Source organism: Triturus cristatus, chromosome 3_1, assembly GCF_964204655.1.
Source record: "Triturus cristatus chromosome 3_1, aTriCri1.1, whole genome shotgun sequence".
NCBI classification, from domain to species: Eukaryota; Metazoa; Chordata; class Amphibia; order Caudata; family Salamandridae; genus Triturus; species Triturus cristatus.
In genome coordinates, this window is record NC_140583.1 from 22,803,996 (window position 1) to 22,817,620 (window position 13,625).

The 13,625-nt window shown below is 50.1% G+C and overlaps 1 protein-coding gene across 7 annotated transcripts in view; it reads left to right on the forward strand.

Moving 5' to 3' along the window:
- CKAP5 (cytoskeleton associated protein 5) overlaps window positions 1-13,625 on the forward strand; it is a 1,152,983-nt gene that overhangs the window by 1,007,478 nt on the left and 131,880 nt on the right. For all 7 annotated transcript variants that reach the window (XM_085646654.1, XM_085646649.1, XM_085646653.1 and 4 more), the window contains 2 exons: window positions 7,266-7,341; window positions 8,753-8,941. In XM_085646654.1, the coding sequence (XP_085502780.1) occupies window positions 7,266-7,341; window positions 8,753-8,941 (265 nt within the window). The remainder of the gene's footprint in view (window positions 1-7,265; window positions 7,342-8,752; window positions 8,942-13,625) is intronic.

Here is a 13,625-nt window from a genome sequence, read left to right on the forward strand (position 1 = left end):
CTTTCTCCACCACTCCGCAAACGCGCCTCCTGGCGCCTCTTGGTTGGGGGACGAAGTCCCCTTGCCTCCGAAGTGTCCCTGGGGGGCAACTAGCCCTGTTATCTCTAGTAAGCCCCACACAGCTGGATTGCTGAGAATGGTCTGAGGCCCTGCCCCCTTTTTACAGCACTCTGCAAAAGCACCTCCTGGCACACTGCTGCTCGCAGGATGACGTCCACTTTAGTCCTGAGCTCCTCAGGTCATCTGTGGACCTCACTGCCCACCAATAGTGCTCCAAGAGGCACGTTTGCAGAGTGGTGTAAAAAAGGCGTGGCCTCGGACCACCTCTCAGCAATCCCACTGAAGCGGCAGCCGCGCGCACCCTCTGCAGAGAGGAAGCGGTGAGCTCGCGCACCGCCCTGTCCTGTCTGAAGTGAGAGAGGAGCTCCTTTGTTTGTTTTGGGTCAGTGGGTATGTAGGACCTCTGCCCTACACGTGCCAGTTGTGTCTGGGACTTCAGTGGCACACCTCTGCCCTCCATGTGCAGGTCTTTTCTGGCCTAGCCTGTGATTCAAAAGCAGACTATATGTATATAATCTGCACATCCCACGGGGGAGGTTCTCCGCAGCTGTCCTACAGTATTTTTTACGTGCAGTCATTGGTATCCTGAAAGTGTGTATTATGCCAGATTTTAAAATTAAAATATATTTTTATTCTCCTCAAAACAGTATTTTTGGCAATAAACGTTACCCTTCTACTGGTTAAATAACATCATGTGTTCCCAGCTTCCCACATAGTAGAAAACGACCTAATTAAATTCCCTCTGGCGCCCTGAATGGATCAGTCCTTTGTGAGGAGATCTCCCTGGCCGACTAATGTCCACAATTCACTCATCCCTCCCCATACACAATCCGTCATACTAACCGTTCTCCATCACTGTATTATGTTTGTGCCGGATTTATTCTCGCTTGTTCATGTTCTTGGGACTGAAGCAGTTAAATAGGCCGGTGCTCTCAGGTACTTAGTACATGCATTTGTTTACATTTTGAGAGGGAGAGTACCTGCACTTCTCAGCAGAGCTGTGATACCGCATCACTTTTGATGGGAAGCAAATAAAGCTCAAGGCCTGACTTGCCTGCTTCTGCCTTCCTATGAAAGAAGCGTCATCTGATCTTTGGCCATGGTATTGGTAATCAAGATATTCCGCAATGAGCCTAGGAGCTTGGTTGATGCCATGCGAGCATTGCGACCCAAAGGATAAAATGTTGCAAAATCACATTTGAGGTGTGGCACACATTTGCTTCATAATCAAACCCAAAATTTACTCTGGAGAATGTGCAGAAGGGTTTGTGTTGGCTAATTGCCATACTCCGGACTGTGGGTACTCACAAAAATCTTCTCGGGCGCCAAAAAGTACAGTTTGGGTTGTGTCCCAGGGCAGCACCTATACAGTTGCACTCACCACCCCCCTACTCCCTCCCCTGTTTTTTTAAAAAAAATTTAAAAGGCACAATTAGCGCTATATCAAAAAATTGCATTTCGTACAACTTTTATTTACTAATTCACCTTGGATTTGTAAATAAAAAGCGAACAAAAATGTTCACCTTGTTTTCTAGGCGCCAGCATCCACATTAGCGTGTGCCTTCAAAATGCCACAAGAGTGTTTTTTTTTTTTTTTTTCTTTTTTAAACCTTCTTTTCAGCCATGCCGCATTACAGCATGGCTAACAAGCATTTACAATGCAACGGTCTCGGCATTGTTAAAGTTAGAGCTATTGGCATTGCTCATGACAATGCCTTTTCTTTAAATGTTTTAAAAACAAAAACATAAACAAAAATAATGTCATGAGCAATGCCAATAGCTCTAATTTTACCAATGCCGAGACCATTGCATTGTAAATGCTTGTTTCTTCCAGTTTTTAGTGGAACAGTGTGCAAATTCCTTCGGGATTTAAGAATTGCACGTTTTGTGGACATCTTATGTCTGCGACGGACCCTCACCTCATTTGTATGTGGTGTTTGGGGGAGGATCACGGCACCACAGACTGTACGCAGTGCCAACAGTTGAAGCCGAAGTCGCGGCGGGAGCGCCGGATGAAACTTCTCTAGCCGCGTCTCTCCAGGTCGACGTCTTCCCCTTGGTCTGCTTCGATGGACAGCTTCAGGATTGGCCATGGTCGTCGTCCTCGCCTTTCTTTAATGTCACATGAGCGTCACTCCCCGGTGGGTATGTGTCGCAGTTTGTCCCCGGGGGCTGGTTTCCGGCCTCCCGGGGGCGTGGACTCTCCGCGGTTGATGCGGCCCGTGTGTCGTCCTTTCCACCGTTTCCCAGTGATGGGGTGTCGAGAGTCCAAATGGAGACATATGCGGTGGCTTTGCAGGCCTAGCTGGGGTCTCCTCCTCCTTCCCCTCCTTGGGCGTCTGTGGACCCCTCGCTCTGCGCAGGGCCCTCTGCGGCACCGCCGGTGGCTCTGGCGCCGACTGGTTCGGATCCAGGCTTGGAGGATGTGGTACTGTTGGGGTGCGGCTCCTCTGGGGCACCTCCTTCAGGCCACGGCATCTCTGCCTCACCGCAAACACCCGCGGGGGTCCCTGTGGTGTCGCGGGGAGGTCGCCGGGGCTTGGGTCGCATCCCCGAGCCCCTCTTGGTCCTTTGACAGGTTGGTACTGTCTAAGGTCGAGGTGACTCCTCTATGGTGCCGGCAGCAGCTGGACTGTGCAGAGCCACAGGGGTTGGTGGACCCTCCTCGCACCGCTCCAGGCCGAGGGCAGACCCCTCGTCCCTCCCCGCAGGTGGCTGCCTGGTCGGAGGGCGAGTCGGAGGTTGAAACGTGCCTGGCGCTGCTGCATGGGTTGCCGATCTTCGCCTCATTCTGGTTTGCGGCTGTCTGAGGGCTTTGTGCCACTCCCCAGGCCCGTCTCAATCCCCCGCGCAGGTGGCTGCCTCGCCGGGTGTCGGATCGGCGTCACTCCGGTGCCACCCTGGAGCCGGTGCGTCTCCAGCTCTACTCCGGTCCCCACTCCGGTTCCTGGTGCGGGGTGATTTGGAGGTCCCTTGTCCAGCGACGCCGGCTGGTGCTGATGTCTTACCTCAAGCAGCGGATTCTACGGCTCCGCGCAGGTGTCGTACCGCGGATTCGTCTTCGGACGCTCTTCTCCGGAGGTATGCATATTGGTGTCATCCTCCCCGGAGACTGGTCACTGTGTGGAGTCTTTTTCACCGGCGTCGAAGGGCGGCTCCCCGCCCTTCCTGGGGCAGATGTGTTCGTCGGAAGAGCAGCATGTCCCTCAATCTTCAGCTCCTTCTGACTTCCAGGTCTGGCCCTTGCCCACCCCGCTTGGCCTCTGGGACGGCCGCCTTAGTTTGCTGCCGTCGCCCACAGAGGAGCGGATTTCTCCACCGCGGGTGCGTCCTTCGCTCACGCGGTATCCATGGCTGTGGGCATCCTGCGCATGGGTGATCCGGTGGCTCACTTTCCGGCGGACCATCTATTGGAGGTCCTCCACCAGGGCTCTGATGGGAGGGAAATCTTACTTCCCTTTGAAGGTTCCCTCCTTTCTTTCCTAACGGGGGCTTGGGGGCGTCCTGCCTCAGGGAACCCAGTGCCTCAGCATCGGCACCTCCTGGCGCCGCATGACCCGGCGTGCCTTTCCCTTCACCCCTCAGCAGCCAGCCCCCTTTTGCGGACTGCTTTTCCCTCCCTGCCGCTGCTGTTGACTCCGCCGTCCCAAGAGGCACGCTGGCTGGACTCTTGGGGACGCAACATGTTCGCCTCGACCAGCGCAGACCTGCGGGCCCTTAACACCTTGTGTGTGCTGGCGAGGGCCTCCTCCTGTTTGTGGGACTCGGTGGAGTCTCTGGGATCTGCAGCGTCCCAGGAGTCTGGCCTATTGGATGGCCGGGAGCTTGCGGCGTTTAATCTCCGCTCCGGACATCTCGAAGGTGCTGGGCCGGGCCATGGCTTCCTCAGTCGCTCTCCGTCGTCATGCTTGGCTTCGCGACGAAGCATTCCCTGAGAATATTCGGGAGCGACTCATCAACCTTCCTTTTGATGGCAGCCTGTTCCATGCCCCGGCCGACACCGCCATCCAGAGGCTCTTGGCAGGACTCCGTCGTCCTCCTCCTCCTCCTCCTCCTCCTCCTCCTCCTCCTCATCATCCTCCTCCGCCCCCTCCTCAGTGACTTCTGAGTTGGGTTGATTATGGGCCGTCCTAGGCCGGCTGCTCTCTGCAGTGTGTTTTCTAGTCCTTTGGGACTTTGGCATTGTTGGCTGCTGGACGGCCCTTGTGTTGATTGTGTGTGGTTCTGCAGGAGTTGTTGCGCAGGCTTGGCCCTGGGATTGGGCATTCTGCTTTGCTTGGGCTGCTTGTCAAGCCTTCAGCGGGGGTGTTTTTTTTTCCCCGTGGCTCTGTTTTTTCCTCTGCTGCGGAAGTTCTTCCAATGAGGGTTCCCATATCTTGGGACTTAACGTACCCTATGTGACATTTGGCAACGTTTTTAATATTTATACATATATTTTTTGTCCTTCATTACTGTCCACAGATTATAAACGGCCATACACTGTGTTATTAAGGAGCCCCCTTACTTCGTCACGTGTATATATACAAATAAAAAGAAACCTTGGATGGGACTTTTGACCACCTGATGATCTCTACCTTGTACGCCCTGACAAAGGAACTGTTGGACTCTAGGTCCACTCCGAAACGCGCGTCGGCGCTCTGTTTGTTACATATTTGGATATAGAAGATCCTATTTGTTTTCTGCAGTCCTATATTTGTTTATAGATCCTAATTGTGATTTTTCTTTACTATTGTCTATTTGATGCAGTCTTGCTTTTTTGTCTTTTCTATTTATGTATTGTTGGTACGTATGTTGTGTATGTGGATTTTGAATTTGTGATTTTCTGTCCTTAGTATATATTTTTTCTTGAAGGGGTTGCTCACCTCGTAGGGGGCGGCTCAGTCTGAAGTTTCTTCCCCCCCCCCCCCCCCCCCTCTTTTTTTTTCTATTTTTAAAGACAACTGTAACTTGTTATGCGATCAGCCTATGATTCTTTGCAACCTCTTCCATCCTTCACTCTCTTCTTCAAACAGGCTGGGCAATGCTTGGCATGTCCCGTTAAATTTGTGTCTGCGCACTGCTCACAGCCCTCTGACGATTTCTGATCCTCACCTCGGCAAGAGTCGTCACGGAGTAAAGGGCCGCTGCAATGCCCCAGGGTGCTGTGAGGGGGACGCCCGTCACAATGCTTGAGAGTCCCTGAACTGAGAGCCGCTGGGCCCCCATCCACCTCCAGCCGATCTCACCTGTCAATGCCTCGGGCAGCCATTGCTCTCCGCTCAAGTGTCCTCCCCAGTCACCGCTCCATTGCATGTGAAGTTCATGGGGGTGGGGAGGAGACTGGAGCCAGCGAGCCCCAGTACCTGCGTGGTGCAACACGCCAGCCGCTGCAACGTTGTGCTTCGGCGGTTCCGGGGCTCCACCATTGTCCCGGGCCCGCCACCGCTCCCGAGGGCATTTTCTGGGCATAAAAAGGGCCCTCCTGGCACCCTGTTCTCATTGGGCTGGAGAAAAGGACTGAAGGATTACCTGTTGCACCAAGGCTAAACGAGGCTGCAGCGACACTTCCTGCACCTTGGGGCTAGCAAAAGAAAAGACTGTGCCTGCTGTGTCTGCTCATGGAATAATGGACTCCTGAGCGCAGCCAAAAGCAGAAGACTCCACAGGCCAGTTGGCTGACAACTTTTTTGCAGAACAGGGCCACAAAATCTGAAATAGACTGCTTGGCAGTTTGGTAGCCGAAATCTGTGGATAGTATTGCGTCGCCCAGAACGCGATTTACCGCCATATGAAAAAAAAAAAAAACGCTGCACTTTTGCGACGGGTTGCCCAGTGGCGACTTAACTTCTGCCAAGCTCGAGTGGACTTGAAGGATGTCTACCCCTGTGACCAAGACCATGTCACAAAGCCAGTTGACCAAGGAGTAGTACTACACCCCCCACCGCACCCATCCTCCAGTTGACCTTACAGCGTCTTCAACATCATGTAACCCTTGCATCATAACCACTCCAATAGAAGTCAGTGGCAAGGAGCCACTGACTTGAACTGAACTGGAGACTTTTTTGAGAGGCGGTAACTATTGCAGTGGACCTTGCTGGTCTCCCTGACTTGCTTCCTGTTGGAGTTGTTCGCCTAAATGAACTCTAAGCAACCGCATTAATAAGGACCCAAGTTTTCCTTGTAAAAGCTTTTCCTCCAAGTGTCAGTCATTGAATTAGCCAATGCTTGTTCACGGTTTAGTAGGAAGCTGATTTACTATACCATATAAAATCTCTCTGGCACCCTCTGGTTGATCTTTTACGTGTTGGTGTTTAAAAATTTATAAATTGGGGTTACATTTTTTGAGTGTCTTGTTTCTTTCTTCAATTGTTTTGGTGAAGTTTAAATGCTTGACACTTGTTCTGGTGTTTAAACCGGACTGCTCAGAGCCGCAGCTGCTGAGGGTTGAGCTCAGGTTTAATAAGCCAAACCTGACTGGTCCTGAAGGGGTTGCTAGTGTATTGCACGGTGAGGTCACACAACCTCATCATATAATATGCGCTATTACCTCACCGTATCCATTAGAGAAACCAGTTATATTTTTTCTGGTGGATACGCTACATAATCGCATATTGCTCCCTGCCCTACCACTTCCCTGTTCCATGAAATTGCCTCTTTTCTAAAAAAAAAGGTGCTAATTTTGTAATCTGCGACCTGATACCTCGAATTATAGTTGGGTTCCGTTCTGATTGCACGGTCAGTCGAGGTAAAAAGTGACAGCAGCACGCAGACCAACACTTGCATGTGGCACTGTTCTTCACTTCCAGACTGGAGCAAAGTCAGTTTGGTGCTGCATGACGGCACCTACTGGCACATGGAAGCAATGTTAAAAAAAAAAAAAAATCAGATCCGTTCTGGTGCCTGGGGATATTGTAAAGGTAGGAAATCTGCGGTTAGATCAAGTATCCACCAGAAAGCTAGTTTCCAGATGTATGCAACTTGTACTTATGTACCTATGGAAGAAAACAAATGTGGATATTTGGTTACAGTTGTGTATTGGTTTCTTAAAGTGGTAACTATTCACTATGCGTTCAAAGTTGTGGCTTATGTGATTGCCTGGCAACGTCCAATAGTTGCTACTTTTTGCTGCTGACCAGTTTAAACGGTTGTCAAGGTGCAGTTGCCTGGTCCTGCCTGCACCCAGTGTCAGGTGCTTTACTGTAGATCTCTTTCTCTCTTTCTTTCAGTGCTCTGCTTGTGCTGCTCCAAGATAGCCTGCTGTCCACAGCTAGTTCACCTAAGTTCTCTGAACTCGTCATGAAGGTATGTTGCAGCCTCCTAATGTTATGAAAGCATTAGCTCCCTACTTCTCCCTAATTTAGGATGGAAGGTTCGATTAGCTGTTTTACCATGGGAACAGAGCGAGGGTTAAGGCAGGGACTAAGTGGTTGTTGTGGTTCCACAATCTGTAATCCAGCGTGAACCTAACACTGCACACCTCACTGTTTGAGAACCTCATATTTGAGATCCTTTTGCTATGAAAATATTTTCTGACTAGCAGTCCTGTGGGCCTGTGGTGCTTGCTAGGAAATACCCAGCACTTTAGAAATTCGTGTTCCTCCAGCCCCCTCCCCAAATTCCCCCATAATGGTGTGTTCATGTAAACCTGTCACTCACCCGTGCCTAAATCAGACCTAGAGATGGTCAATTCATAGTTCAACTGAGATTCATTCGATTGGTCATAAGCTCTTGACTGGCTCAAATTATGCTCTCAAAATTACAGATGCCGATTTAAACACTCAATACCCAGAACAACTGACTGAGGACCATATGTCTGTTTTATGGCAGGAAGTTCTGACAACCCTGCAGGCTTAATGGTGGCGTTGGACATGCAGGATGCATATTTCCAACGACCCATCCTGCAGGCCCATCAGCGCTACCTGCTTTTCATGATGGGATAGGACTATTCTCAGTTTGCTTTGTTCTCCGGTGTTCTTGAAAGTGATGACAGATTGCAGCACATCTTCGCCATCACCGGTCCGGAGCATCGAAGACTCTGTATAGAGTTTTTTAGGGTGGTGTCTTCATATATTTTCTACTGGGTTCCAATTGTTATTATTATTTTTAGGACCAAGGATTTTTAATAAAAGGTGTAATCCTAAAAGTAGTGAAAGGCAACAATAAATCCTGTCAAAGCAAAAATATAGAGCTTCAAAACCGTAGACCCAAAGAGCTAGAATCACAATAGAAATATGGAGAGTTTTCCTGATGCATTATTGATGCCTGGGAATTACACATGAGTATTCTGTGAGTTGATGGCGGATCCATCAGAAAGATACCAAAGTTGGGTAATTTTTAGTGTTCGTGATTAATCTGTTGATGTCCAAACGCGCGTACTAACAGATGTTAGCACATAGAATTAGTTACTTGGATAAATTGCCAAAAAACATTCAAAAGTTTTCTGCAGTTTGATTCTTTATGAGCTATTTGCATGCTACTTCACACGCACAGTGTAACTCTAACCCAGTCACTAGCATTGTCATGGCTTATTTTGGTCGTCCGCAGCAGTTGTGCATATCCTGTGATGACCGGTCTGTGCCATTCAACAGAGAAGTCTACATCGGTCATGCACTATAGCAAAGGCTTGGATGTTGCACCAAATAGGATTCAATGTCCCCACCACCTTACTTCTTGGGAGTGCCAACTGTTGCATTAATGTTTGTTCTTTTTTCAGTGTCTCTGGAGAATGGTGCGGCTTCTGCCTGAATCAATTAACAATCTCAACTTGGATAAAATCCTGCTGGACATCCACAACTTCATGAAAGTGTTTCCGAAAGAGAAGCTGAAGCAGCAGAAGGCAGAACTCCCCATAAGGACGTTAAAGACTCTTCTGCACACACTGTGCAAGCTCAAGGGAGCGAAGGTCAGTCTCACATTATCCTCTGTTCTAAGCTTGGGTGTGAAATGACTTTTTTTGTTTTAATACTTTCTCACATTCTTTGCATACGTGTTAACCTCCCTACATTAGAATTCAAACACTTTTTAACGTTTGAAGTAATCCAGATACAAGAATATAATCATATGGATTTACTGTCTGTTGTGCTATACACGGACATGGAAAGAGATCTTCCTGCAAGTAGTCTGGCTGTAAAGTTTCCCTTGTATCTAAGGCGTGATCTAAAACAGTAGATTAGATGAGAGCACCAAGCTGAAGGTTTAAGACAATCCGTCCATTGTAGATCTGAAAGATTGCTACCTCAAGGGTCAAGGTCGGAGTCCAAAGTGAAGTTTCCACCACTGAGCATGACTTCTCCAGCATGGTGCGCTCTCCTGATGGATATGCAGTATATTGTTCCATACATTCCTTTTGTAGTGCATGTTCATGCGGAGCACTACAGTAACTAAAGAACAAAATACACTGGTTATTAAAACAAATACGACACACATTCTCTCCCTTGCAGAAGAATCTGTGGTCCTCTCATGGAGGAAGAAGCAATGCAATGCAATATCAACCAACATTTATGCAGTTTTTTATTTAACAGCCGTTTATTGCTGTTTTTTTATTTTCCACTTGGAACAGCGCTTCAATCATAGGTGCAATAAATTTAGTCAAGATCTGGGAGAGGTATGGCCTATCTGTTTTCAGATTTATAACCGTTCAACCAGTTATCACCCGTTTATCTTTGATTGACTTAAAGTATACATATCCTAGTTTATAGACTGGTGTAATTGCTTGTCACGCTAGCATTGTTTTTGTATTTCTACCCTCGGTGCCTTGTATATATTATCTAAATATAACCTGTATGCTAGTTTTAGACCTGCCAAAAGTAAATAACATTAAACAGTAGAACATAGAATCACTTGTGAGTAGCAAAACTTGGAGAGCATTCTAAATTCCATGCTAAGATACTCTGTTAACGGAGTATGTATTAATAATCTTTAGTGGTGAGAAAGGAATGATCTGACATTCCCTGAGAGATGCGAAGATTTTACTACCCCATAGACGACCTAGTGTTCCAGGCTCCCACTTTAATCTGTCAAAGTCACAATAGACACATGAGTGAGAGTGAAATATTTGAGGCTGATTGCTGTGCATTATTTATGGCTGCTAGTGATTAATTTCCCCTGTGACTTGATGTAAAAGATAAGTTTAATCACATGCATCCCCATTGGCTTTTTAGATCTGAAAGACACGTTCGTGATGGATTCCTTACCTTAGAATATCCCCAGGTGTCAGACTGGATCCGGAAAGTTTTCGTCAGCAGTACCCCAGCGCGTCGGTAGGCGTCGTCGTGCGGCTCGGCGTACGTCGCTGGCGTCGTAGCCGCCGAGATGATGTCATCGGAGCTACTTAGACGCGCCCACGTGCGCTGACGTCCGTTCTTTCTTTTTCCGCGCCAGCAAGCGCAAATCCGAGAGAGCGGTACCCCTAGTTAATATTTTAACTTGGTTTCTGAGAACTTGTTTCTCTTACCTTGTTGAGTACTCGACTCAGGGTGCATTAGGGATGCCTGTGTTTAAGACCTGCCGTCTGAACATGTCGGTAGCAGACGCGCACGACGTCTCTTCTGCTTGGGGCACGCCCTTGACCCCGAGGCGTGCCCTGATTGTCGGGCCATGGCGCCGAAAGCTTTGCGCAAGCGTTCCCAAAGTTATTGGAGGTCTGGCAATCGGTTCCGTGACGATTGAGGTCCCGCTCCCGTGGGAGGTCGAGGGACAGGTCGTGGACCCATCCCCATCGCTACTCGGACAGGTAAGTCACGGTGCCATAAGAAGTCGAAGAAGCGACATCGCTCTTAGTCTGTTCCTCACCGGTCGCGGGACACGGAGGGGGTGGGCGGTCACTCCCCCATGGCTCCAATGGAGCCTCCGTTGTTGCCTGCGGCCTACCCGCCCTTTCCAGGCCCGCACGCGACTCCGGACGAAATACAGGCTTACCAGTCGGCCATGAGCTGTTTGTTTGGCCAATTTGGGTCCCTCCGGAGCGCCTTTGGGCCCCGCTGACTCGTTGGGTGGTTATGCCCCCATGCCACTGCCTTTAACCCCGATTACGCATTCACGATATCCTATGGCACCGGTGGCGCCTGATGCGTTGTTGAATATACCCTTTGATGGCACACGCCTTTTTGGTGACCAGGCGGATAGCACCCTGGAACACTTTAAGGACTCTCGGGCTACGGCCCTGTCCTTGGGTCTCGCCACCATGCGCACTCCCTCGGGGTCTGGACGGCAGGATTTGCCATTACCTCCCTCACTGGCGCACCATCACTTCGGACAGGTGGGTTCTGCAAATAGTCTGAAGAGGCTACTCCCTCCCCTTCGCCTCTACCCCTCCAGCTATGCCACCTCAGTACCACCGCATGTCGGGAGATCACTTGGCACTTCTCCAGGAGGAAGTTGCGGCCCTCTTGGCCAATGGGGTCACCGAGTGCATTCCGACGCCAGAAGTAGGTCGTGGTTGTTATTCCCACTACTTCTTGGTACCAAAGAAGGACAAATGTCTACGCTCTATTTTAGACCTCCAGAACGTCAATCTCTTCCTCCGGAAGGAGAAGTTCGAGATGCTCACGCTTGCTCAGGTCTTGCCCTAGACCCGCAAGACTGGCTGGTAGCGTTGGACTTGCAGGATGCTTATTTTCATATCCCCATTTTGTCAGCCCACCTGCGTTACCTACGGTTCACAGTGGGCCTCGAACACTTGCAGTTCACTGTACTCCCTTTCGGCCTTACCAGCGCGCCTCAGGTGTTCACAAAAGTGATGTTGGTTGCAGCTCATCTGCGCAGATCAGGGGTTTCAGTCTTACCCTATCTCGACGACTGACTGTTGAAGGCGGGCTCACCCCAGGCAGTAGTCTCCCACCTCCAGACAATAGCCGGCCTCCTGCATCTTCTGGGGTTTTCCATTAATGTGCCGAAGTCGCACCTGATTCCCTCTCAGAAGCTCCTCTAAATCGGTCGGAGCGATTCTGGATAAGGGGCAGTCCAGGACATTAAGGCTATGATTCCGATCTTTCGGCCCTGGTCCTGGGTTTTGGTCAGGAAGACCCTGAGGCTGCTGGGTCTCCTGCATCCTGCTGCTCTATCATGCCAGATGGCATATGCGGGCTCTGCAGTGGGACCTGAAGTTCCAATGGACGCAGCATCGGGGAAACCTGCCCGACTACGTCCAGATTTCGGAGGGCACTGCACAGAACTTGCAGTGGTGGCTCCCGGACCAGCGTTGGGTCAGAGGAATATCCCTCTCCTTCCCCACCCGGAGCACACAGTAGTGACAGACGTGTCCCTCCTGGTATGGGAGCCCACATGGGAGAGGCGTCCAAACGTGAGTCCAAACTCCATCTCAACCTTTTGGAGCTCAGACCGAACCTACTTGCACTGTAAGCATACCTTCCCTCTGTCAAGGGCAGAGTAGTGCAGGTGTTCAGACAATACCACCGCCATGTGGTACTGCAACAAGCAGGGCAGGGTGGGGTCGTGGACCCTATGTCAGGAAGCTCTACGTCTCTGGACGTGGCTGGGACGTCAAGGTATTTCCTTGGTGGTTCAACACCTGGCAGGTACCCTGAACACCAGGGCGGACAAACTCAGACGCTGGTGCATGTTGGATCACGAATGGCGTCTTCACTTAGAGGTGGCACAAGGTCTCTTTCAGCAGTGGGGAGAACCTTGGTTAGCAATGTCGGCAGTTCTGCGCGTTGGAGTTTCCAAGGCGACACTTGCTCTAAGACGCTTTTCGTTGCGAGTGTAGTTGCGGTCTATTGTACGCCTTTCCGCCTGTACCACTTCTGCCCAGAGTGCAGAAGATGAGACACGACCGGGCCCAAGTCATTCTTGTGGCACCGGACTAGGCTCGAAGAGTTTGATATCCCGAGCTACTCTGTATGAGTGTGGATCCCCAATCCGACTGCCTCTTTGGGAGGATCGCCTGTCGCAGCAACAGGGGATGGTCCTCCACCCGAACCTATCCAGCCTCCATCTCCTTGCGTGAAGATTGAGCAGCAACAGCAAATTCCATTTGATTTGCCTCCTGAAGCCTGTAATGTGATTCTGGCAGCCAGGCGTGCCTCCACTAAAACGGTATACGCCTGTCGGTGGAAAAAATTTGTGGCATGGTGCACAGTGAAAGCTGCAGATCCTCTTTCTGCCCCCCTATTGTTCCTTCTCTCTTTGGCCCAGCAGGGCTCTGCTCTGGGCACTATCAAGGGCTACCTTTCTGCTCTTTCTTAGGCTGCCTGATCAGCCCTCTTTTCAAGACCCCAGTAGATTTCTCAAAGGCATTACTCACCTTTTCCCTCCTAATCCTTTTGTAATGCCTCAATGGGACTTGACCCTGGTTCTCACATACTTGATGCGCGCTCTCTTTGAGACTCTTCATAACCTTTCCTGGTGGCCATCACCTCCGCTCGGCGGGTGAATGAGCATCAGGCTCTTTCCTGGTGATTAATCCGGACAAGGTTGTGCTTCGACCGCGTCCCTCCTTTCTACCAAAAGTAGTGTCTGCCTTTCATCTCAGACAAACTGTCACTCTGCCCACTTTCTTTCCACCTCCGCACCCTTCAAGAGCAGAGGAGAGGCTCCACCGTCTGGACCCAAAACGTGCGCTTTTG